Raw genomic sequence first — 27,500 nt, 5'->3', positions numbered from 1 at the left:
CTAAAGTAAACATTTCCTTCATCTACAAGCAAATACACCACATAGGTTGTATAGAATAAAGAAGTACAGTTAAGACCCAGCAAAAGAAAGGGGGATGGTGGGAGGGTAACTCAAACTGCAAACAGTGAATACACTCAAACATCTACATTTATCGTAGGTACACAACTGTTGTTCATCGTGTTTCACTGTTGCAGTCATTACTCTTGGGTTGAATCCCAAAGCTGAGGATGGGTGGCTGGGCAAAATAGGATTAGGAGAGGCTAAGAGGCCCTGCAGAACTGCAGTGGCAAAGCCTGCTCTGGATTTAGAGTAGAGAGGTAAGTGGCAGTGCTTTGTAAAGTGTGCACTGAACTCCAAGTTGCAGCCTCTAAGATGTCTTTGGTTGGTACTTCTCTGAGGAAGGCTGCTGAAGTGGCTGCTGCTCTGGTTGAATGTGGCCTAATGCCCTTAGGCACTGATTTGCCATGCTGTGAGTAGCAGAAATGAATACAATGGCCTATCCATTTTGAAATAGTCTGTTTTGAGATAGCCTTTCCTTGTGATCCTGCAGCATATGCCACTAAAAGTTGCTCAGTCTTTCTGAAAGCTTTAGTTCTGTCCACGTAGAAGCATAGCTGTCTGTGTATGTCCAAAGAATGCAAAAGTCTCTCACCCTTGTTCTGTGGGTTTGGATAAAAGGTAGGCAAGTGAATGGTTTGGTTAAGGGCCACACTGGACACCACCTTAGGCATAAATGTAGGGTTCGTTCTCAGAGAAATCCTGTCTGGATGGAAAATGATAAAAGGTTCCACAGCCATGAGTGCCTGTAACTCCAAGACTCGTCTTGCAGACGTTATTGCTAGGAGCAGAGCTGTTTTCCAGGATAAGAATTTTATATCAGCTGTTGAGGCTGGCTCAAAAAGAGGCAGTGTGAGTTTTTCCAAGATATAATTGAGGTCCCATGTAGGTATTGGTGCTCTCCTTGGAGGTCTTATGTTTTTGGACCCTCTGAGGTACTGTCTTATTAAAGGATGAGAAAAGATAGGTGGTTCCGTATTGTAATGGGCTGAAAAGGCAAAGGCATGAATCTTAATTGATGAAAAGGATAAGCCTTTGTCCAGCATCTCAGTTAGGTATTGTAAAATCTGTGGAATATTTGGTACAAAAGCGTCACTTCCTTTTTCTGGTTCCAAGCACAGAATCTCTTCCATTTTTCTGCATAAGATTTTCTGGTACTGGGCCTCCTGGCCTCCAAAATAACTTCCATTACAGCTTTGGAGAGAGGAGTGTTCTGAATGGCTACATTATCTGCCATGCTGCCAGAGTTAAGGTCCTGAGATGGCTGTGCAGGATCTGATTGTTTTGTTGGGTCAGTAAGTGAGAAGTTTGAGGCAATGTCCAGGCTGGGCCTTGAGACAAGTTCTTTAGGATTGGGTACCAGTGCTGGCGTGGCCAGTCTGGGGCAATCAGTATCATTTTTGGATTTTCTTGTCTGACCTTTAGGAGTACCTTGGGGAGGAGAGGCAGTGGAGGACAGGCATATACTGTTAGGTTTTTCCAGCTGAAGGATAGGGCATCCACTTTCCATGCTTGCTTGTGATAAGTCCTTGTGCAGAATCTCTGTAGTTGGCAGTTGTGAGGGGAAAGCAAATAGATCTATGTCTGGGCATCCCCATTTCCTTGTTATCATGCTGAAGACTTGGGGATCCAGTTTCCACTCGTGGGGATCCATGAGGTTTCTATTTAGTTTGTCTGCCAGAGAATTTATTTTTCCTGGCAGGAATTGTGCTTGCAGGTGAACTTGATAAGTCAATGCTGTGTCCCACAAAGTCATGGCTTGTCTGCAGAGGGAGTAGGAATGTGTGCCTCCTTGCTTATGTACCACTTGACTGTAGTATTGTCCGTCTTTATCAGCAGTTGTCCTGGATGAAGTAGATCCTTGAAGGCTGTCAGGGCATTCTGTACAGCTAGCGTCTCTTTTTGATTGATATGAAGATGCATTTGGCTTGCGGGCCATGTGCCCTGAATACATTTTCCTGCCATGTGGGCCCCCCAGGCATAATCTGATGCATCCGCTGTTAGTGTCTGCCTGGCTGTGGGTAAAGTGAATGGCTGTCCCTTGTTGTGGTGACAGGCCTGTGCCCACCATGGAAACTCCTGTTGCAGGCAGGGAATGAGGGTAATTAATGTTTCCAGGCTGTGGCAATGTTGAGTCCAAACACTTTTTAGATACCATTGTAGTTTCCTCATATGCAGTCTGGCATATGGAATTAGCAGAATGCAGGATGCCATGAAGCCCAAAGCCTGCAGAATTTTTCTTGCAGATAACTGGGTCTTTGTTGCCAACATTTTGAAGTAAGAAGTCAGTTGCCTTTGTTTGTCTGGTGTGAGATAAGCCATCTGGGCAGTTGTATTTAAGCTTGCACCCAGGAATATTATCTCTTGAGAGGGTACTAGTTTTGATTTCTTTTCGTTTACTGTGTACCCTAGGCAAATTAGTAATCTTTTTACAAATTCCAGATGCTTTAGTAGAATGTCTTTGTTCTCTGCTTGAATAAGGCAGTCGTCCAAGTAAGGATATATTTGAATTCCTCTTTGTCTGCAAAATGCAATTAGTGGTGCCAGACATTTTGTGAAGACCCTGGGCGCAGTTGATAAGCCAAAGGGCAGTGCAAAGAATTGGTAGTGCATTGAGCCAGCTATGAATCTGAGGTATCTTCTGCAAGTTTGTCTGATTGGGACATGCAGGTATGCCTCTTTTAGGTCCAAAGCTACGAGCCAAGCCTTCTTACCCAACATGGGCAGTAGCTGCTGCAGAGTCAACATTTTGAATTTTGGAACATCCAGAAATGTGTTTAGAATAGACAGGTCCAGTATTGGTCTCCAGGCTTTGTCCTTTCTGGGCACCAAGAAAAGTCTTGAGTAAAATCCTTGTCCCTGCTCTTGTGGTACTCACTGAATGGCCCTCATGTCCATGAGGGATGAAACTTGCTTTTGTGCCTCTGCCCATTGATTGTGTGGCAGGTCTGGCATACCTTTTGCCCTTGGCAGGGTGTGAAAGTGGAACCTGTAGCCCTGAGACACTATGTTCAAGACCCATTTGTCCTGGGTGATCATGTGCCAATTTTGTGAAAACAGTGCTAGCTTTCCCCCTAACGGGAATGCCAAAAGATAAATGCTTGGTTTCATCGGGACTGTTTCCTGTATGGCTGTGATTTGTCTTCTCCGCTTTTGGAGGTAGAAGCATCCCATTGTTTAGGCCTGTATGAGCCTTGGAGCTGGGATCTGCCTCTGGGGCATCTCTATCTGCCTCTTTGTGGCCTTGTCTGACACTGGAAAGGACCAATTCTTTGTAGGCCAGTTCCTGCTAAATCTGGGTGGCTGCACCTGTAAGAAATCCTTAACTGTCTGCATAGATTTTGCTTTGTCCTCCATATTTTTCAACACCTCTTCTGCTTTAACACCAAACAAAGTATCATGCTGTAATGGAGCATCTAATAATTTTGCTTTAACATGATCAGGCAGATTCTGTTCCTTTAACCAAGCATGTCGCCTAATGACAGAACCCATAACAGCGGCCCTGCAAGAGGCCTCCAGAGAATCAAAACCACATTGCAAAGTATGCTTTCCCACTTGTTCAGTTGCATGCAATAAATCATGCATTTCTTTGTTTTCTGCACATTCAGAATTTAACATTTTCTGTTTAAGCAGTGACAATAAGTATTGCTGATATTTAAGCATATGAAATTGACAATTTAAAGCCCTCACAGCCAAGGCAGCAGAAGTGTAAACCTTTTTCCCCCATCTGTCCAGTGCCCTTGAATCCCTATCAGAGGGGATAGGGTTTTTTGCAGTGGAAGCCTTGACCCCTTTGGGACCCTGAGAAATAGTTTCTGGGTCAGTAGCAGGGTTTTTATAAACAAATTTATGTGAATCTGGAACCCTGTAGTATCTGCCTGGCTTAACAGGTGCGGGGGGTAAAGAGACAGGGGACAGGCCGGACTCTAAAAATACATCATCTACAAAGTCTAAAACAGGAGGGATAGCAAGAGGCCTGTGCTTAGATTCTGAGTAGTCTTGGCTCTCCCAGTGGAAGTGCTCCCTCATGGTATGCAGGGTTTCCCCAAAATAAAAATCCTCAGGAGGGGAGGCTGAAGAGATAGATTCTTCAGCATCGGAATTCTCACATGGAGGGAGAGAGTATTCTTGGTCAGAAGAGAAACCAGAGGAAATGGAAACCTGATCTGAAGATTCATATTCTGTCTCTTGCATAGGCCTCTTCTCAGGAGGGGGATGGGAATCCCTGATAGTAATTAGGTCTTCGGCCATTTTGAGCATCTGTTTTTTGGGCATGGAGGCCTGTCCATGGGCTTGTTGCATTTGTTTCTTTGTCTTTAGTGGTGTTTTAGTCTTTGCCTTTGGAGCTGTAGTTGGTTTTATATATAACTGTGTAGGCCTGAAAACACCCTCAGAAGCTGATGCCTGCTCAGCGGCTCCAGACCCATCTGAGGGAATATTTTCCGAGTGTCCAATACCGTAAGTTTCCAGAGGCCTAGTCTACTCCATGTGGGAGTTGGAAGCGGCCTCCGGCTCTGAGGTAGTGGGCGTCAGGGGCTGCGAAAGCGCCTGAGAAGCCTCATCGTCAGTTTTGGACCTCAGATGCCTGTCCTTTTCCTTTTCCTTGCGTTTCTTGTGAATTGCGGTAGTCGGATGGGTATCCGATGACATTGTGTAATTAAATCTTTGGCCAAAGTAATGAAATGCAAAATTGTACCGATGCTTAATAGTGCCTTGGTTAAATCTAGCACAAAACCTGCAATTAGCTATGTCGTGATCAGGGCCTAGGCAAGGAATACAATAATAATGGAAGTCCTTATGAGGTATTTGCTTCCCACAAGAAATACAATTATTAACTTAACATCGGTCTGGAGCAAGAAAAAAAGTTTCCCCAATGGGGTACTTAGCTTTAAATGAAGACTTCGGATCTGAAATACGAACACGAAAATCTCAGAAGTCGGCCGACCGGCACTTGCGAATTGCTTCTGCTTCGGGCACCGCGCGGCAAGAAAGACTGAAGAAAATGGCTTCGGCTGCATCTTTTATACCCCTGGTGCACTAACGTCAGGGAAGAGGCGACAGCAACCGACGCCAGACCTAGACTTTGGAATTCAGGCCGACTGCAGGTAGCCTGCCAGCAGGATAACCCAAGAGTAATGACTGCAACAGTGAAACACGATGAACATCTAAGTATGGCATGGACTGACTACAAAAAAGCCTTTGATAGTATCCCACATTCATGGATACAAGAGTGCTTAAAATGTGTAAGATACACCCTTCACTGATTGATTACATTACAGTGACCATGAAACAGTGGCAGACCACTTTGCAATTAAGGCATGATAAAGGACAAATTATTATCCCACGGATAAAAATTCAAAGGGGGATATTCCAGGGCGACTGCCTGTCACTGCTGCTATTCTGCCATGCCCTTAACCCATTAAGCTGTCTACTTAACAGCTTAGGCCATAATTTGGCTCATAGAAAACAACAAAGTGTAAACACTTCTCATCTTCTCTTTGTCAATGATTTAAAACTGTATAGCTCATCAGATAAGGAACTGAACAACTGCAAATTGTCATAGCTTTTTCAGATGATAGAAGAATGTCATTTGGTCTTGATAAATGTGCAAAAACAACATTTAAAGCAGGAAAACTGCAGCACCAAGAAAACATCAGTCTGAGACAACAATGTGATATAAAAGAACTTGAGTAAGAGGAAGTGCATAAATATTTGGGAACTGATGAAGGATCAACAATAAAACATGAACAAATGCAAATAAACTTAGTAAGGAATACTTTAGATTTGATCCTGAAAACAGCATTGACATCTAGGCAGAAAATCCAAGCTATAACCCAATTTCCTCTTCCTGTCCTAACTTACAGTTTTTGGAGTGATTGACTGGCCCCAAAATGTGTTGGATAGATTAGACAGGAAAACAAGGAGGATGTTTCATGCTCACCAAATGATTTATAAAAATCAGTGCATACCAAGATTATATATTCCCCGTTCCAAAGGAGGAATGGGCCTCCTTGAAACTGATTACATGTATAGATCTGCAATCAGGGACTACACACACATCTGCTGACCTCACAATACCCAAACGTAGTGAAAGGTTTGAAACATGAGGAGAATAAATCTATGATGACTTCTCTGCATAATCTAGCAGAAGCATATCGGTATCAAGTAGGAATGGAAATCAAACCAGAAATAGATAAAAATCAGGCAGCAACTGAATGTGCCAAAAAAACAAAAGAAAGAATATAAGGTGAAGGATCAGATGAGAAGGCAAAAAATGTGGAAAAGGCATAAATATAGTTGCAAGTATAGAAAACTTCTGGGAGAACCTCATGTTGATCAAGAACGAACACAGGAATGGTTAAAGAGAGGCAAATTCAAAACAAGAGATGAAAGGTTAATATTGGAAGCCCACGACAGTGGGCTACATACATGCTGGTTTACAAAGTCCATTGAACAAGTGGGAGAAACAGATAAATGTAGGTTTTGTAAAACCAAATTGCTAACAGTTGCACACCTCATTGCTGATTGTGACATACTAATGGCAGAAGGACTGCATACTGAAAGGCATAATAATGTGGCAAGACTGTCTCACTGGGGATTGTGCAAACATTATGGTATCGACATGGCTGAAAAATATTGGAAACATGAGCCACGGTGTATCATAGAATGTGAGGAAGTTTGCATCACATGGTATCACCCATTACCAATATTTCAAAAGCTAGATGTTACAAAACTGGAAATAGTTGTCCATGAAAAGAAGACAAAAGTAGCACTGATCACTGAAATCGCCACACCCAGTGACTACAGTGTCTTGCATACAGAGAGACACATAAAGTCATAAAATATCAGGATCTGCAGGCAGAAATGAGAGCAATGTGGAAGAAAGATACCCAGACAGTAGTAGAAGCAATGGATCTTATAAAAAATAATGTACAATTGTATTTAGATAAGTTACCAATACATGTAACCCCATATGAATTGCAGGAGTCGTCATTACTGGGCACATTGCGGGTGCTGCGAAGAGCACTTCTGGATGACATCAAAGATTGAAACAACACTAATTTACTGAACTTTAATCGTACTTTGACTTAAGAATGGGGTCCATTCCCGTCATGTTATTAGAAACCCAAAACAATTTGAGAAATTAATAGGAAGAGCCCATTCTATAGCTGTTGAGACAAGATGTCTTTTATAACTGGTTTTGCCATAGAAAATTCCCAAGAAGGGAAGAATTTTTCTGAGCTCTAGTCTGTAACACTGAGCTTATGAGCTCTTCCACACAGCAGTCTTTGGTTAACTCAAATCAAGGACATCTGAACAGAGAAAAGTCTGCCGTCTACACATCGGGGAGGGGCGGGGAGAGGAAGGGATGTAGTCCATATTAGGGAGTGATCTTCTGACTGGCAGGAATAGTACTCTTCCTGCCCCTGCTGGAATACCCATTTCAGCCACTGCTGCCTATCCACTGGCTCTTTTCAAATGCCTTTTCTTGTCTAATCTGTTTGGTGGAAGACTGTGACAAAATGACCACTGTTTGATTTGAAAATTCCTACTGTATTTTGCTATAGGAAAGTGAAAGAGTTGCTTTACTGTTACGACTGTTTTGCTGTTCTCTCTCTTTTTTTTTTTTTGAAAACCTCCAGCAAAAGAAGGCCCATAAAGTACACTCTAGTCCAAGGGAATATTTAAGAGGAAGGATATCTGTTGTTAGCCATACATGCCATCAGATGACCAAGATTAAAGCAAATACCATATAGCACAGGCATCAACAGTGTCGCAGTGACATTTTATCAACTGTTTAGTGACTGACAGAGGCATTTGTTAGCTTAGAAAGTTTCTGTTTAAAGGCAGTGTGGCTGACCTCATCACACATATTTTATTCCTGTTTAATAACACTTCCTTGGTAATGGAGCATCTGTGCTTGGCAGTTAACTGCCCTAAATGCCTAGGGTGGCACACTTATAGACTATCATGTCAAACCTGCCCAAGATAAGACTCCCTGCTGTTATCAGGGTGTTAATGGCAGCCTCATGCTTATATCCCTTGGCTGCATACAAAGGAATTGTGTTAGGATAGGCTGCCACACTCCTTTTAAATACTTATATTTCTCAGTAAAAATTGGTGGGTTGCCTAGGCACTAATAATTGTGAGACACTCTTAAAAAATACTTGAATACATGTATGACTTGAGAAATACTAGTTGGCCTGGGCTTGTTTATTATTAACAAATCAGTGTAGTACTTAAGAGGAGGCATCTCTTAGGCCTTACATTTAAAGTGTACCCATAGTATACTTCGCTTTTTCCATGAAGGATACAGCCTCTGAGCAAAGCCCAATGAAAAAGACTTGCCATCATTAGTATCACAACCAAACAGTGAGTGGATTGGAGAGTGTGTAAAGCTAAATCATCTTTTTTGCCAATACCTGAATTACAGAAGAAAATCCAAAACTGGCTCCCTTTCCTTCTTTTTGGCAGGAAGACTGTCTCAGAAATGGTCATTGCATACTTTCCATCAAAACATTTGCAGTCAATAATAGAGGATCCTAAGTGAAAAACCAGCACTGGTAGAGTTTTTAGTATAATTTAGAAGAAAGGCTGTTGTTAAAAAAAGGGATAATTAGTACAGCATATAAAATACTGCATGTTAACTATAAGAATCAATCAGAAGAGGTTAGAAAGGATTGTGAATTGCTTATCAAGACTCTCTTCTCCAAGAAACAATGGGGGGATATATGCATGACTCCCACATATGCAACAAAGTCTAGAAGATTTACAATCTTAAGTGCTTACATAGGTATTTTTATACCCCAAGTAGACTCCAAAGAAGTTTTTTTATCAGGTAGATAGCAAATGGAGGTGTGACAGGGAAGTAACAGATAAATGAGAACTTATTTTTTGGGAGTGTAATAAGATGGAAGATTTTAAAAATTCCATGCAGATTACTCTCCCAGAAATATTGGGTGAGCAAATTGGTATAACTAAGGAAATGTTTTTTGAGCTATGATACAGAATTGGCATTGCCTACACATAGTAAGGCCTCGTGTAGGCTAATTGTGGTGGCTTCCAAAAAAGTAATTACTGGAAAATGGAAATCAAAGTCTAAACCAACTTTACTAAAAGTAGTGAATATGAATATAGTAACATAGATAAAACAACCAGAAATTGGATATTTAGAAAAGGATAGGAGCAAATTACATAGAAAAAAATGGGAACTGTGGGAGGAATACATGCAGATTATTATTTTGGAGGAGGAATGAGGTTTAAAAGAAGGCAGGATCTGAATGAGCTATGTAATGTTTGACTGACAATGACTGGATAGATTACAAGTGATGTTTAATGTTTGCAACTAAAAATAAGTCAATATGTCTTGTTTTCATTTACATAAATGTATGACTGTTAAAACCTATAAAGACATTTCTTGTTTAAAAAAATGGAAATTTTTTGAACTCATGCAAAAAATCATTTGTAGGAGGAATGAGGTTTAAGGAAAGGCAGTCACTGAATAATTTATATAATGTTGCTTACATTATATAACATACGTGATATGTAGTACTTGTAAACGAAAACTTCTTAATATGGTTTTATTGCTTTTATATAAATGTAAGTTTGCCAAAGTCACAAGTAACAATTTAGTAAAGGTGTTTAAAAAACATTTGCAATCAACCACTGATGGTCTGAGGCTGGAACTAACAGATGTGTTACTCCAGACGTTAGGCCTACAGGGTGCAGTGCAAGCTAGACATGCTTAGACTTTATATTTATGGATAAGGTAGTGACAAATAGTAGCACTGTGCTAAGTTTCAATTATTTCTGAATTGTTTGAACTCTTATTTGGTTTATTTCACTTTTTTATTAACACACAAGCTGATGTTGTTGCTGTAATCATTTTGGAAAAATTTTAACAAAAAAAATCTAAAAGTAGCATCTTCCCCGCAACCTCCTATATAAAAACAACTGGCATGTCAGAAAAGGCAAAGAAGCTTCTCACAACAAAAGGGACTTGACAGCCAGATGTAAGTGAATAAGAACCAATGCCCAGCTGCAATGCAGCTCTATTTGCTTGACAGGACTGGGGAAATTGAGATGCCAGTATCTTGTTGGCAGCTGCCAAAGATAGGGAAATGTCCAAAGGAGATATCAGAATTTGATATTCTTTGGAACTCATGTCTTCAGGTACATGTAAGTTTAAGAGACAGTTACAAAGATCTCAAATGCACTCAGCATAGAAAGCTTTCACAGTTAATTTCTTATTCATCCTTTTAGGATGCTTGGACTTCCTAGACTCTTGCACTTGAGAAGCCTCTCACATTTTCCCAAAGAAGGGAGCTTTTTATACTCTGAGAAGATACTCACGGTTCAAAATCTTTGCAACAGTTTTTCTTATTAATAGAAAATGAAGCTTACAGTCAGACACTAGGTGATGGTCCATGGCAGGGAAGAAAATGAAGGTGGAATCTACTGACCACAAACAAATATGTTGGCCAAACATTGGCCTTTGAAGCAGCTTCAAGTCAGATGTAATCAGAAATTCATACAATGTAATAAAAAACGGAAATGAAAAAAAAAAATTCCTATTGTGGTTCTAGAATGGACTTATAAATGCTTCTTTTTACAATACATACTAATAATGTGCAAAGCATGGGAAAGATGGTCCTGGTGTAGGGATGTCCAAAAGTTGTGGAAATTAAGTGGATGGATATTTGCACTGACACAGGTAATGATTCATAACTTGTCAGTATTGATTACAATGGACAACAATGGTATATTTAAATTAATGCAAGACATTATTTGTTTATTTATGGTTTGCTGATTGTGTTAGCCCCACGAGGCCAGGGGAGACCCAAGGTGGTGTGCATACGGACTATTGGAAACTTACTCAGGGTACTAGGGGAACTTCTCCTACACTTTTTTCATTAAGTGCCATGGGATCTTTTACATCCAGAGAAGCTGCCACCAACTCAGGCTGACAAGGCCTCAATTTAACTTCTCATCCAAAGGATGGCACACTCAGAAGTGCTAACTCCCTTTATGATGCACTGCAGTGTCAGTACTGGAAAATTAATCCAAGCACCTGGGGTGTACTGAACATTGTCAGAATAATTAATTTACATACAAAAACACTTTACAGTACAGAAGATGAATTTTCTTTATTGCAATTTATAAACATTTTAGAAAAGGAGTAACTTTTGTTTTTTGCATTTTACTGGACATTAAAAATCTTTACATCAACATCAATAGAAGAACTTGCACTTGAGGAAGAGAATCTTAATCCTCTTTTCCTTACCTTGAATGTACTAATGCCATACAATCGAGCAGTGTGGACCGTCTCAGGAAGTACGTTAGTTATGTTAGTTATAAATTCTTCCAGGAACTTACAAGACTGTTCAAGGTGTGTTGTGTTGATGATTATCTGTACAAGCTATACAACATAAAGAAAGAAAAGTATAATAAACTGCTATTAAAACTGATAAATCACATCATATGTATTGGTTTTGGTCTTTCACCCAATGACCTGCTCAATGCATACTGCTGCAGAAGGCAATAGTTAGCAAAATGTATTAAAATAACGGCTCACTTCTCTAACAGGCAGTTTGCTTTTTACAATAAAAACAAATTGTAGCTTGTGTCAGTACAACAAAAACAATATTGAAATATGTAAGGCCATCAATTTCTGAACTATATGGATATTTAAAGACACCAGGCTTTGTAGCTGTAGCAGAAGAAAGGAATGCATTTGGTACCATGCTAAATGTCCATCTGAAAAAAAAAAGGTTCACACCATTTCATGATGTTAAAGTGAGCAGGATGAAGTGGGTAATCGCAAGGACTGTCACTTTTAAATACAAAGTACAGAACTACTGTGTTTTAGATTTTATACAATCTTCCTTACTCTTCAGATCCACAGATCCTGCCTTCTCTCCCATTGTGAGTGTGCCCATCTGCTAGTCTCCATACGTTCAAGCCAAGTCAACTCCCCTTCCAGTGAATTAATCTCACCTAAATAATTTACTATCCTGAATGGCTTTTTTGTCTTCCAGCAATACATAAACTTGCCTCAGCCCGACCTCTACATTCCAGAACTCAGCCTAGTCTCCACACATTCAAGCCAAGTCAACTCACCTTCCAGTGAATTAATCTCCCCTCAAGAATTTATTTATCTTGAACAGGCTTTTTGTCTTCCAGCAATACCTAAACTAGCTTCGGGCCAACCTCTACTTTCCAGAACTCAGCGTGCATGCCGACATATTCTAACTGCTGAATCACTGCAATTTTAAACTGTTATAGTGTTTAAATCTAAAGCCATCTCTGTGATAATTATTCAGGTGAGCGCACTCGCAAGACAAGACAATACAATAGATTAGTTTTCTCATTTGTACTACTACTCCCGGTAGCATTCACTTTTTTCCCTTTTTGCGACAAAGGTTACAATAATTGTACACTTCTACTGTTTACCACTAGATGGCAACAGACATGCAGGTAAAACACTACCTTGGCTGATTTCAGGCCGAATGGTGTAAGTTGAGCCAAATCAAACCTTGTCTGCACCATAAAAGTTCCCTTCCAAACCCGTCCCCTGTAATTTTCTATTGGAGATGTAGTCTTGTGTGTCCCCTGACTTAGACTTAAGCAGAGCCACTAATACTTTCACTCAACTTCAGAGCTTTTAAGCCTTTTTTTTTTATTACATTTGCAGTTACATACTGACCTTTTTCTTGTACTGCATGACTGATAGCTTTATTTGTTATTGCGTCAGTCACTGGTGGTGGGCTAACCCCACTACCGTTCGCCCTCAATGCGCTTGGGCTCACTACGCACCCCTACCCTACTCACATTTCCACCCACCCCCACTACAATTTCCTGTATAACAACCACTCCCTCCCCTTCCTGCCCCAACCTCCTTTCTTACACCACTTCCTGCAAAAAACACACCCCTTCCTGTCCCATCCTTTCCATCTCTAACCACTTCCTCCCCTTCCTGTCCCAACCTCCATTCTTACACCACTTCCTGCAAATACCTCACACCCCTCTCCTGTCCAATCCTTCAATCTTTAACTGCCTCCAGCCAAATCCACAGTCCTCAGCCCATCTCTCTTACTTTATATCACTCACCTAATCTACATTTGTCAAATATATTTCCTACTCCTCAGGACTTAAATATAAAACACCTTCTCAAAGGTTCATAGGTAGGTACTAGGCTATCTGCCTGAGGGCATTTATAAGCCTAGCCAGTGTGTGTCGGCTTTCACCACTCCATTGATTAATTAACTGATCCCAGGGGTGTATTTTCTGTTACCCATCTACTCGTCAAGGTTTCTACTGAAGAGCGTTAGTGAGGGGCTCTGCCTGATGCAATTTGGAATTTTGTTCCAAAGCATGGGGAGTCTCTGTGACAGGAATCTATGCCTCCAGCATGTTCTATTTATTGTTGTGGCGAGGTTTAGCTCACTGGAGCACGTGGCTCGCAGTGACTTGAATTTCTTTAGGTGGAGCATGTCCATCAATTCTGAGTTGGACATGGCTTTGTAAGTCAGGCAGAGATCACCTCTGAGCAAGCGATATGCCACTGAGTACAGCCGGAGTTTTTTCAGTCGGGCTGCATAGGACATATGTTTGAGGCCAGTAATCCTCTTGGTGAGGTACTTTTGTGGTCTTTCCAGCTGTTGGAAGTGTCTTGTGAGGTACATCCCAAATGGGGCATTGTACTCTATGATGGCTCTACTGAGTGACGAGTAGAGGGCACTACGACCTCTGTTTCTAGATGCGAACCCTTCAGTAATTAGATGGGCCACATTGAAGGATTTCCTAACTACTTTGGCAATATGATTGTCAAAAGAGAGATTACTATCTACCTTGGTGGCCAGATCTCTTATTACCTCTTCTGTATTAAGGGGGCTGCCACCTATGTGGTAATTTGTGGGTGTTTTGTTTTTCCCAAATGGGATGACTATGCATTTTTTGGCATTTTGCTTGAGGCCATTACTGACACCAGTTGTCCGTCTCAGTAAGGCCCTTTTGGAGGATGTCTGCGTCAGCCAAAGAGTCAATTATGGCTCCCAGTTTGCAGTCATCGGCAAACTTGGTTAGCCATAGTCCTCCTGTGTTTGCCTGTACTTTTGAGAAGTATATGCCGAACAGTAGGGGTCCCAGGACCGAGCCTTGTTGGACAGCACTTATGATTGGTTTAGAGTTGGACCTGGAGCCCGTTATTCTTACCGCGCGAGTTCTGTCTGTAAGCCAGTTGGCAACCCATCTCATGACGTAGAGTTTTATGTTCAGGCTGGTGAATTTTCTGTAATACCCGAGTGGGGAATGGTGTCAAAAGCCTTAGCGAGGTCTAGGTAGGCTGTATGAACCATCTTTCCCTCGTCTATGGCCTTGGTGACTGTCTCAAAGAAGTCAACCAGGTTTAGTAGGCATGACCTGCCCTTAACAAAGCCGAACTGGGTCGGGTCAAGTGTTTGGAGGTTCCCAATGTCTTTGTTAATGAGTTCCATGATGATGTGCTCCATAGCCTTGCAGACCAGGCTAGTCAGGCTTATGGGGTGATAGTTACCAGGGTCAGTTGTGGCCCCTCCTTTGAGGAGAGGAATAACCGTTGCTGTGCACCATTCTATGGGCATGTAGCCTGTGGAGAGGCTGAGGCTGAACAGCGTGTTTAGGTGGGGGGGGGGTTAGTTCATTCTGTAGTTCATGCAAGACGCAGCCTGGGACACCATCTGCTCCCATTGATGCTGTGTTTTTGGCTTTTGAAAGGGCTGTTTTCACCTGTGCGTCTGTGATTTTTGGGACACTACACTTTTCCGGTATTGTTGTGGGCCCTTTTGGAGGTGAGAGGGAGGGTGAAGTTTGCACTGAATCTATCTGCCAGGATGTTGGCAATATCAGTAGGTTCAGTATATTTTGTGCTATTTTGCACTAGTTCAGTGCATATCTGCGAGTTGCCACTTAGATTCTTAACATAGCTAAAGAAGGCTTTGTGGTTATATTTTGAATCCTTGGCTATTTTTCTTTCGAAGTTAGCCTTGGATGATTTCATGAAGGAACCTTAGTTTCTTACTGATACTGATCAGGGCTGTCCTTTCCTTCTTGGGATTTGCTTTTTTTCTGAACTAGATTCCTCCTCCTATTGTATAGCATGTTTATTGCAGGGGTCCACCAAACTGGTTTCCTTCTCTTATAGTAGTGAGTCTTGGTTTTGCTAGGGATGGCACGATCCATGCATCCTTGCAGGTGCTCAAAGAGTGCATTTGTAAAGGTTTCTGCATCTTGGGCAACATTATCCTTTAGCGTGGGGGCTGTGAAACTTACCATCTCTGTCTGAAGTAAGGTGAAGTTTGCTTTAGAAAAGTTTTTTTACTGTGGTTTCCTTAGTTGGGGGTGGTGGGGGGGTTTGGACATCCAGAGTGATTAGTTTATGGTCTGATCTAACCAGTGACAGGTTGAACTCCGGTATGGAGCACCTGTCGCCCATGTTGGTGATGACCACGTCCAATATGTTTTCACCTCTGGTGGGGGAGTTTACCAGCTGATCCAGGGCGTTTGAGTTGATGAATTCCAGGAAGAGGTGGGCCTGGGAATTTGTACTGGAGTAGTTTTCCCAGTGAATGGTAGGGTAATTGAAATTGCCCAATATCAGGGTGTTCGGTAGGATCTTCATGTTTTCCAGTGTCTCTAGAAAGGTGGAGTGGTGGTCCTGGGTCATGAAGGGTAATCTGTAGCAGGCCACAATTTGCATTGCAGATTTAACTGATGTTAGCTGCACATGGATGATCTCAGAGGTATCATGCTGCGCCATTAACCTGGAGGTGTAGGTATCCTTGATGAATATGGATACACCCCCTCCTTTTCTGTTTTGGTCCGTGTTCTGTGGCCAAAACATGTGGTCTGAGTTGCAGCCCAGTAGTGCTGCGGTGCTTCTCTGGAGCCTTGAACTAGGTTTCAGTTACTGCACAGATGTCGACGTTCTCCATACTGAGGAGTACTTCCAGCGCGTGCATTTTGAGATTTAAACTCCTGGCGTTGAGTAGCATAACCCTCGTTTTTTTGCTAATTGTGCTGTTTACGGAGGTGGGTTTGACTTTTGAGCCTTGCCTAAAAAAAGCACTATGGGGGCAGCAAGAGCTTTGACCAGTATTCAAAATCTTAGGGGTGACAGGTGCAAGCTGTCTCTTGCAAAGCAAAGCGGTTTGTCGAGCATGTCGGCCCAGGCTGACAGACACTGGATCCCCTTTGAATGACACCAGAAGCTTAGCCAATTGTTGAAATTGATCATTTTTTCTTTATACTGAGGTATCATTCTTGGTGAGGGCAGGATGCTACTCAGGGTCAGGGTCATACAAGCCTGGGCTGCATGATCAGAGAGCTCTTCCATGTCTCTTTTCATGTAGTCCAGGGAGGTACGTCTCAAGTCATTCACACCAACATGAACAATGACAGAGTCATATTTGTACTTGTTCTGGAGTGACCTGAGTGCTTGTGTTATGTGGTGGATTCTGTCTCCCGACAGGTAGCTAACAGTAACCTTCTGCTTGTCCAGCCTAGTGAGTGGGACATCAGTGTGCCTGACTATAGAGTCACCTATTACTAGTGTGTTAGATATGTTATTTCACCTTAAGGGCTGTGATTGTGCGGCACACTGATTTTGTGTTTTATGTGTTATCTGGTTTGTGACGGGAAGTGCAGGTTGTTTGGGTGTCTGGTTTGGAGGTCTCTGATGCTTTTGCAGGTTTTTATTTAGAGCCTCCGAGTATGATTGTGTGTATTTATGTGTATTTTTTGCCAGTGCTGTTTTAGTAGGTCTGTGTGTGGCTGGAGGTGTGGTGCAAGTGTTAACCTTCTCCTCTTGACTGACTGTTCCAGTCTTGGGTGGAGACAGCTTAGCTTCCAGTTTGTCTATATAATTGTATCTCTTGCATATGTTAGTGTTTTGTGATAGGATGAGAGGATCGTCTGTGTACATGAGGCAGTTGTAACATTGCCTCAGGATACACAGATTCACCAGCTGGACTGGACAGTGCACCTGGAGTTGCCCTTTGGTCATGCCTGAATAATAGGGTGAGCTGCTTAGTTGCTTGGTTGGTGAGGGGTGAATAAAGAGCCTTGCCCTGGGCAATCAGTGTCAGGGTATATTAGTGCTTGCTATTAGGTCTGAGCAAGTGAGAGTTAGACTAGTTTCGAGGGAAAAACTGAAGAGGAGACTTAGTGGAGCCGGGAATAATTTAACGGTAGCCAACGGCACTGCCCTGTGTGCAAAACCGTGCAAACGTGTTTTTTTTACAGTAGGGAAATGAAAGAGATAGAAATTAGCCCAAAATGGCCAATAAACTACTAACTTCTGGGCTGGAACCACTCCTCCAGGGACAGAGAGGCTGCTCAAAGCTCCCCTCTCTCACAGGTGAACAGAGAAACTTCCTTCTATCCAAGTAAGGTATGGGCAACTCAGAAACTAGTATCACAGCCCTGAATTCAGCACTAGCCTGAAAACTGGATTATACAAGCTTAGAAAGGCAGGAAACAAGGATTTTCTTTTGTTTTTTTTTTTTGTTTTTTTAAAAGATAGGGCATAAACGGTAAAAAATACACTTAAAACAGCTTTAAATGACTACAAACGATCAGAAAAGGCTATCGCACTTTAGTGTGTAGCCTACAACAGTTAAATTATTTAAAAAGAAAACAAGTGCAGGCAGTCAAGTACAATATGTGGAAAAAAACAAGCTTTTAAATCACAATAAATGCTAGAAAATCTGTGTTTAGGCGGAAAACAGTTAAGTACAGCAAGAAAGTACAGAAAACTGATACTTATTCACTCCAAAGTCTCTCTTTTAAGCTAGAAGGCTTGTATCAGTTTAAGGCTTTCTAGTGCTACCCAGTAGGTTAGTTACAGAAAAGACGGGAAACAAGCGCAGAAGTGGTCTTTTAAAGCAGAAAGTTGAAAGAGACGGACAAACTGTCCAAATGGTCAAACTACAATTTCTGGGCCAAGAACCTTTCCTCTCGTGGTAGGACAGGCTACCTAGTGCTTACCACTCCCACTGATAAGCTAGACGGCTTTCTTCCAACACAGAAAGGCTTGCGGGGCTCAGAAGCTTACCAACAGTCCTGGATACAGCAACTCTGTATCTGGACTAGGCTAGTTACAGGAAAGGTGGGAAACGAGCGCAAGTGTGGCTTTTAAACCAGAAAGTTGGAAGAGATGGAAAAGAAACTGCCCAAATGGCCAATAGCTACAATTTCTGGGCCAGGAACCACACTCCTCTTGTGGCAGATAGGCTACCTAATGCTTACCACTCCCACTGATAAGCTAGAAGGCTTCCCTCCTACACAGAAAGGCTTGGGGGGCTCAGAAGCTTACAAAGAGTCCTGGATACAGCAAATCTGTACCTGGACTAGACTACTAACCAGAAAGGCAGGAAACATGCGCAAACACAGACTTTTAAATCAGAAGGTTGAAAGAGATGGAAAAGCTTCCCAAACGGCCAATAAACTATAATTTCTGGGCCAGAAACCAATCCTCCTGTGGTAGATAGGTTACCTAGTGTTTACCACTCCCTCCGATAAGCTAGAAGGCTTCTCTCCAACACAGAAGGGCTAGGGGGTCTCAGAAGCTTACCAACAGTCCTGGATACAGCAAATCTGTACCTGGACTACACTAGTTATAGGAAAGGCAGGGACCGAACGCAAAACAGGCTTTTTACCAGAAAGTAGAATGAGATGGAAAAACTGCCCAAACGGCCAATGAACTACAATTTCAGGGCCAAAACCCACTCTTCCCATGGTAGATAGGCTACCTAGTGCTTACCACTCCCACTGATAAGCTAGAAGGCTTCCCTCCAACACAGAAAGGCTTGGGGGGGGGGGCTCAGAAGCTTAACAACAGTCCTGGATACAGCAAGTCTGTATCTGGACGATACCTACCATACTCCTCCTCATTCTCTCCATCAATACCTCTTTACTACTGCCACCTACCCAACCCATTCCTACTCTCTCCTACCTCCTGCAGATACAATAAGCCATCATCTACTCACTCTATGACTATCTCTCCAACTCTAACTTCTCCACTACATGTCTACACAAATTCTCTTTACTCCATATCCTCAAACCTACCATCAAATCTAAACCGAAGCTTTACAAACTCCACTTACCTATAACTACATTCCTCTCTTCTTCCAAATAACGTACTCTGCTCTGGCAACATCCATCCCAACCCTGGCCCCTCCTACTGCCCCAACACCCAAACTATACCCAACACTACTCCTACCCCTTCCTCCCCTTATACTTCCAACTACGCACATCCACAAACTCAAAATACATCCCTACCCAAGTACCTAACCATTTACTCTCTCAATATTCAAAGCTTATCTAACAAAATCACTGACTTACACGCACGGATAACTCACACTACACCTCATATTCTTTCCTTGTCAGAAACTTAGCTCAAACCACATATTTCCAATAGCAAAATACTCCCACCGGGCTACAACATCTACGGCTTAGACAGAGTTCCCAAAAAAGGAGGTGGCGTAGCCATTCTCTACTCCAATAGCCTAAACCTCTCTCCCCTTCCATCACCTATTCCAGACTTCCACCCAGCTGAACTTATCAACACAAACTGCCACTTGAATCCCAGCAAAAAAATTGCTATTGCCTCCATTTATCTCCCCCCCAGGAAACAACTTGCCCATACCATAAAATATCTTATCCTGGTTCTCCCACTCTCTACCCTATGAAACCCTTATCCTTGGAGATATGAACATAGACTCGTCCAAACTTGCTTTTGACTCTCCACAACTCAGCATCAACTTGCATGGTTTCCAGCAACTAATAGCAGCCCCCACCCACTTTCACAAAAACTCATCCAGCTCAACCTTTGACTGGATCCTTACTAACTCCCCCCATACTACTACTACCCTACCCGACTCCCTTAGTGACCATCTCCCTACCTCTGTTCTCAGATACTCCTGCCAAACTCCCAAATCACACCTTACTAAAGACTGCCGTAAACTATCCCATTTTGATGCCAACCATTTCAACCATATACTTGCTAACATAGACTGGTCCATCTTTAAAGAACTACCTCTCAACAATGCAGTAAGTACATTCAATAGCATTTTCCTTAACAGTCTAGACTCTCTAGCTCCCATTACAAAGATTACAATAAAACCAAACCAGGCACCATGGCTTTCCAAAGAAACTAGGTCCCTTATGCATCAAAGAGACAGAGCATGGAAAGCTTGGACCAAAACTAAACAACATCCCCTACTACTCAAATTTAAACTAAGAAACCAAACAAAAAAAAAACATATCACAAATGATAAAAAGTTGTACTATAGCTCAGCTCAGCAACAATTCCAACGCTCACAAATTTTGGTCTACCCTGAACAAAATTCTCTCTCCAGGTAGTCCCTCAAACCCATTCCCATACCCAAATACATCCCCCCTGGAAACTGCTACCCTCCTTAATCAACACTTCATTAACAGTATCCAGAATCGCCTACCCTCTAAATCTAACTCTACTTCTGCTCCTCCTGCAAATCTTCTAAACTCAACTACCTTTTCCTTTCACCCCATTCCCACATCTTACATCAAATCTCTCCTCAAGCTCAAACATTGTTCTCCCTCCACAGATGACCTACCTCCTTCCTTCCTCAAACTTGCTGCTGAATCTACTGCATACCCTGTATCTATTCTAATCAACAGATCTATCCTTGAAGCCACTGTACCCACCTTGTGGAAATCCTTCTTTACTATTCCATTACATAAAGGTGGAAATTCCACTGACCCCTCTACCTTCCCATTGCCATTTTTTCTCCCCTCTCTAAAATCCTAGAAAAATGCATCCACACTCAGCTTCTAAAACACCTCCTCCAGCACAATCTACTCCACCTGGATTCTGCCCCAACCACAGTACAACTACGGCTCTTCTATCTGTCACCCATACTATTGCCGAGGCTCTTGACAACAATAAACTGACTTCCTGTCTTTTCCTCGACCTTTCTAAAGCTTTTGATACAGTCTCACATCCTCTACTACTAACAAAGCTTGCCAACCTCAACCTATCTTCCACCTCCTTAGCCTGGTTCTCTAGTTACCTATGCAGTAGGCAGCAATCCATTAAATGGCTCTCCTCCTCCTCTCCATTCCTCCCTGCCCTAACTGGGGTGCCTCAAGGCTCCATCCTAAATCCTCTCCTGTTTAATGTCTTCACTAATGATCTTTTCACTTCTTGCAAAGAATCTTCCCTCATTCAATACGCAGAGGATTCTACACTTATCTCAACCTCAAACAGTATCTCTGAGCTCCATTCCCTAACACAACAAGCCTTTCCATCCACTGAAAAATGGCTTTCAGACAACCTACTCATACTAAACCCAAAAAAGACTAAACTACTACTCTTCCTCAGCTTAAAACTACTTTGACCATCAAATCCACCAACAACACAATCATCCAACCAGATACCCATACTAAACTCTTAGGGGTCTTCATTGATGACGAAATAAAATTTAACCTCCAAATACTCCAATGTATAAAGAAAACACATCAGAAATTGGGCCTATATCGGAACAAAAATTTCTTTACCCCCAATTCTAGACTCACCCTAGGACAGGCTCTCCTCCTCCCCTCCATCCTGTATGCCACCCCAGTTCTCAGCAACATTCAGGCCACAACCCTAAACAAACTTCAAAAAACATACCATTAAACAGCCAAATTTATTACTAATTCCCCTTACAAGGCTCAACACTGTATCTCATTAATGGCTAAAACTCCCCCAACAACTGCAGCTATCTCAGTTCCAAATATTATACTCTGTTATCTACAAACCTTCAGCCTGCCCATCTCTCCCTTCCTTGATCTCTCCCTATACTCCATCTTGAACCCTCCGTACCTCCAGCCAGAAACTACTAGACATCTACCAACCCAAAAAAACATAGGTAAGTTGCTGTATAAACACTCTGCCTCACGAGTTTGGAACAAACTTCCTCTTCACATCCGCTCCATCACCCACTCCTCACACTTTAAAAATGAACTAAAAACTCATCTTCGGAACTCCAAAACCTGCCCATGCTTCGACCCAACCTAATTCCCCCCCTCTCTCCTTGGTGCTTCACTCTACTATCTCTTCCACATCTCCCTGTAAGATTCTTTCTCTATTTTTTATTTTAAGTTTGGCTGACTGCACAGGAACCCCCTGTATAAAATAGTAAAACTGTGCTTGTCTCTATACTTGTATGATTGTTTGCTTTCTCTTTGTGTCTGAGACATTTGCACACACACAACTGTATTGCACTCTGTGTAACTTGTATATATGTCTAATCTACTATCTTAGACTTAATGATTGTACAATTGTTTAAACTTGAATGTATTTGTATATCATTTATTTTGGAGCTTTTCTCCTCGGGTCTCCTCTGAAAAGGGGTCCAAAATCCCAGCAGGACCAACCAGGTTAACAAATGTCAATAAATAAATAAATTATACTCAGGTGAGTGGGTGCCATCTTGCTAGCATGTGCTACAACATTCAAACCAGGATTACAGGGGTGCATGCAGCCTCAAACACCCTCATTTGACATGTACGAAATTCAGTAAGCATTCTTAGAAAGGCATATACATAAAACAAGAAATTTAACATGCTAGATGTACTAGAACATCAAACCACAAGACAGATGAAGGGGCTACACAAACATGAAAGAATAGAGTTAGGGTAATAAGTACTTACTGAAGAATGTCTTTTAGTAGATCAAAAGATATTAGAAGTACTCACATCTATGTTACAGCTTACTAGTCCTTTGCAGAATGTCTGGAAGAATTCCTAAGCAGTTGCAAAAACCTGAAAATAAGGCAGAGCACAATAAGGACAAAAACAGGGGCTTAGAAGGCCACACCCAAAGAACCAAAGTGCTCCAACTAACAACTCCAACAGTTCCCTACTAACAGTCAGAGAATCCTTGCTAATGAGATCATTTATACCAACATGAATAAAAACAGATCCGTACTTCCTTGCATTAAGGCGTTCCAAGGCTTGTCTCATCTTCTGTTTTTGCTCCTGGCAAGCACTACTCTATGTTCATTATCTTCTCTACAAATATATTTATCAGTTACACTATCAGTTCCACTAATAATTGAACCTCCAATTACAAGAATATCATTGCTGACCAGCTCTGAAGAATCTTCAGCTTCTAATACAGTAATATCTGTGCTATCAATTGTTACAAAGGATAGATCTTCATCACCATTAGTCTTATTAATCCCACTGTTTTCATTGTGTATTAAATTCTCATCCAGCTGGTATTGTAAATCCACAGCTCGAGCCATGCAGTCAACATCAGTCTTTATCTTCTTTTTTCTTACAGTAATGTTCTTCAATCCTTCCGCATTCAATTTTGATTTCTTCCTTTTCACCTGTCCCTTGCCTCTTTCTACGTTCTCTTTTGGGAAATGATGTCTTTTTCTGTAGACTGAAGGTTTTCTGATTTAAAAATATTACCATTTCATGTAACCTGTGTGTTACATAACAAAGCAGGGTCCTTTTTAGTATGTATTCTCTTTACAAACATGAATCAGTTTCTTTTTCTTCCTTGTTACTTGGTGTGATCTTCCTTTCTTTCTTTTTTGTTTCCTGCTAAACAATCCGGATCTTCAGATTGCTGAATACTTGCATCCAGAATTCCAAAGTTATCCGGGCCATCATCTTGTTTCATAGGGGTTGAATGATCTTTACATTCAATAGACACATCATTTCCTAAATGTGTTCTATTTGCTCTTTGCCTAACATTATTTATCTCACCACTCATTAACATATGAAAAAGCAGCTCTCCAAGCTGTGCCAATTGCACAATTGTCACAGTGGAAGACAGCACAGGGGCCAGCCATTTATATAGGCTGTTCACTGAGTAGCAGGCCACCTTTTTTATTAAACCAACAGTTCTCTTAGAGCAACTGTCTAGATGTTTGCTCATATTTTAATCTGTTCCTTATAAAATTTGTGGTTTCCTGGCAAATCATTAAGAACTGAAATCACTAAATAATGACATGAAGTTTCAGATTTCAAATCATCCCAAAAATGCATACTACTGAAAAAAATGTAATTCTAGCAACTTTCTAAGTTTATAAGTGTAAAAGAGCAATATTTAAAATCTACCCATGATGACGCCCCCACCTTTATTTTTGGTTTTTCCCAGATTTCTTGCACTTAGATGTCAAGAGGTATGGCGACATTTGAGTTGTCTGTGTACATCGAAGCTTATAATTCTGAAATTCTCCTGCATGAAGTAACACAAACTAGGAAAAACACCTTATATAAAAAGTTATGTCTTACCATAACGTTCCATCTGTATTGTTGATCTTCGTTCATTCATTACTGATGGATTATTTGTTCCGTCCTCAGAACTGAGCCAACCATATATCAAGCTCGCGTCAACCAAAAACTCTTGAGGTACGGTCCTACCCAGAATGCTCTGCTCCCTGTTACCTCAGATCGTGTTTGCAAGTTAATAAACAAAAGTAGAGACTACTTCTGGTTATAACAGATCTACAAAAAAGGAGTATATGAGATCAACCAGGAACCTCCGGAGGGGGACGGAGGGTGGGGAGTAATGAATGAACGTAGATAAAACAACACAGATGGAATGTTATGGTAAGACACAACTTCTTTATCTGATGTTCATCTTCGTTCATTCCTTACTGATGGGACAGAGTCCCCAGCTACGTGTGTCCCTGGGTGGCCCTCATGGAAGGACATTCCTGAGCACCATGGAGCAAAAGGAAGCTCTACCTCTGGAAGTCAAATCCAATTTGTAATGAAGAATAAAAGTATGAGGAATGGCCCAAGTCACAGCTGAGCAAATATCATTGAGGGAAGCCTTAGCATGAAAAGCTGCTGAAATTGCCAGAGACCTTGTAGAATGTGCTTTCACTCTGTGAGGTAAGGTGACATTGTTCTTGTTGTAGATAAATGTAATGCAATTTCTCAACCACGAAGCCAATGTAACATTTGAGACTGGATGAGTAGTCTTGGTCCAGGAAAAGCCAGAAAAAGTTGGACTGATTTACGGTTAGATTTTGTTCTGTCCAGATAAAATCATATTTGCCTATGCACATCCAAGGTGTGCAGGCAATACTCTCCACTGTTAGACTGGTTAGGAAAAAATACTGGAAGGTCAACAGATTGGTTGACAGACTGCTCTGGCACCACTTTTGGTAAAAAGGAAGAATTAGTTCTCAGTGATACCCTATCGTTATGGAAAATGAGATAGGGAGGTTTGATGCATAAGGCTTGAAGTTCTGAAAAGTGTCTGGCCGATGTGATTGTAATTAGAAACGTTTTCCACGAGAGATATTTTTAATCACATGAAGACGCAGGATCAAAGGGGGAAGCTGTTAGGGCTTGCATGATCAAGGCCAAATCCCAAGGCTGTACCGGTTCTCTAAAGGGAGGTTTTAGGTGAAGAACTCCCTTCAAGAAAGTTTTACAGAGTCTATGTGACATGAGTGAAAAATCCTGAAAACCAATATGGAAATTCGAAATGGCAGCTAAATGCACACGAACAGTAGAGGCAGACACCCCAGAGTGGAAAAGGTGTGCTAAGTAATCCAAAACCACAGGAACTGGGGCTGACAAGGGGTCTGTTTATTCACTGCCCATAGAGAAAACCTTTTCCATTTATTGAGATAGATTAGTCTGGTGAACAATTTATGAGATGCAATAAGAATATTGCGCACAGGGGACGAGAGGTTTTCCTGCCTGGCAATCAATGGAAGTGGAGAAACCAAGGTGTCAGCTTCATGGTTGTTAGATTGGGGTGAGTCAGATCCTGCAGATGGGAGATCAATGTTGGGGATGGATTGAGGATCCACAGTTGATGTAGCAGGTGAGGCCAGATGAAGCCAATATGGAGTAATGAGGATCTTTTTGTTTTTCAACTGCCGTGCTTTCTTCAGAAATTGTGAGATGAGAGGGAGAGCAGGATAAGCATAAAGTAGACCCGAGGGCCAAGCATGGACTAGAGCACCTCTGGTCCAGCAGTTGGTCGAGTAGGATGGGTTTGGAGGCGGTGTCTGCTGTGGTACCTGTGTTGTTGTCTGGTCTCCCTGTAGTTCCATTTTGGGCGCTCGGTTGGTTGTGGAGCCCTAAGTCTCTGATGATGTTTTCCACTATGGAAGATGATTGGGATAAGGCCCGAGCTAGGGTGACCAGATAGCTTGGATTGCTGTGAGTGGAGCAGTCGAAGAATTCTTGGCTCTACTCGACCAGCTGCTGGACCAAAGGCGCACCCAACCCATTTACCAACTTTGAAAACACAGATGGTCAGCGCTAGCGTCCCAATGAAAAGAACAACGCCGGATCTAACAATCCCAGGATCACAAGAAATGGCTGCCGCTTTTTATCTCAAAAACTTGAAAGACTCCTCATGAGCCACAAGAAAGTGGTGTGGGACAATTTTTACCTCGAGACATGCATCAACCACAAAATGGTGCCTAAAGGCCTCAGAGTGTACAAATTTCCCAATGGCCTCGATGAAACAGGAGACACGTACCAGGCACTGTTTAAAATTTACAACGAAGCGGGCATGAGAGTCATCATTAACCACAACCAAAACAGACAAACAATCTGCATGAACAAATCAAAGGTATTTACGACACGATTAGACAGCATTCTAGTTTCTTCTCACTAAACATCGAACTGCAAAACATCAGTGCCACACTTTCTAAACTAACGGGTCAAATCAAGCAAAGAAAAGAGAAGAAACTGGCCAGATATTTCATGCAGTACCAACAAAACAAAGCGTACACTCTCAACCCTACCAGAACAGGCACGATCCAATACAGGACTAAATACGTGGCCCAAACACCAGCCATTGACCACCGCAGTGGCTATCAGGATGACAGGAGGTGAATGTAACAACAAAATGAGCAAGGACCACATCGAGGGCACCCTCAACACATGCCGACACAGCATAGAGACAAGAACCACAATAGAGGGCCCAACAGGACAGTACCCAATCTTGGCCCAAGCCATGTAAGCAGATCAACAGCACAAACGGCTAACCCCCCAGTCCAACAGCCTCGCCACCAAAGCACCGCAGCCCTCGACAATGAACTGCAGCATTTCTTACGCCAGGGCACAGACTCTGTCCAAGCAGATCCACACCACAGGGGAGCAAATCAAAGAGGCAGAGTAAAGGGTCAGGGGTCAAGGCAGAGGCAACAGTCGCCACTGGACAACAACCAGAACAACGAGGTCATCATGACATTTGAGGAACCAGCCATACTGACCACCCAGCACGACCACCACACAGAAGGGCAAGAAGCACAGACTATTTTTAACCTGTCCAGCTTCCCCCTTGATTCAGCCACGGAAGACCTCCTAACCAAAGGACTCAACTTTATTCCCTCCCAAAGGGCCAAAACATTGGAGGTTATCCTGGACCTTCAAAAAACCCCTTTGGA

The 27,500-nt window shown here is 42.1% G+C and overlaps 1 protein-coding gene across 2 annotated transcripts in view; it reads right to left on the bottom strand.

Annotated features, from left to right (window-relative positions):
• Positions 1 to 27,500, bottom strand: part of EXOC6B (exocyst complex component 6B) — a 5,967,963-nt gene that overhangs the window by 2,321,411 nt on the left and 3,619,052 nt on the right. For both annotated transcript variants that reach the window (XM_044063970.1, XM_044063971.1), the window contains exon 17: positions 11,342 to 11,476. In XM_044063970.1, coding sequence (XP_043919905.1) covers positions 11,342 to 11,476 — 135 coding nt within the window. The remainder of the gene's footprint in view (positions 1 to 11,341; positions 11,477 to 27,500) is intronic.

This window comes from Protopterus annectens, chromosome 2.part2 (assembly GCF_019279795.1).
Source record: "Protopterus annectens isolate FY-2018-M chromosome 2.part2, PAN1.0, whole genome shotgun sequence".
NCBI lineage: Eukaryota > Metazoa > Chordata > Ceratodontiformes > Protopteridae > Protopterus > Protopterus annectens.
Note: the sequence above shows the minus strand (reverse complement) of the source record. Positions and strands in the feature narration are given on the sequence as shown.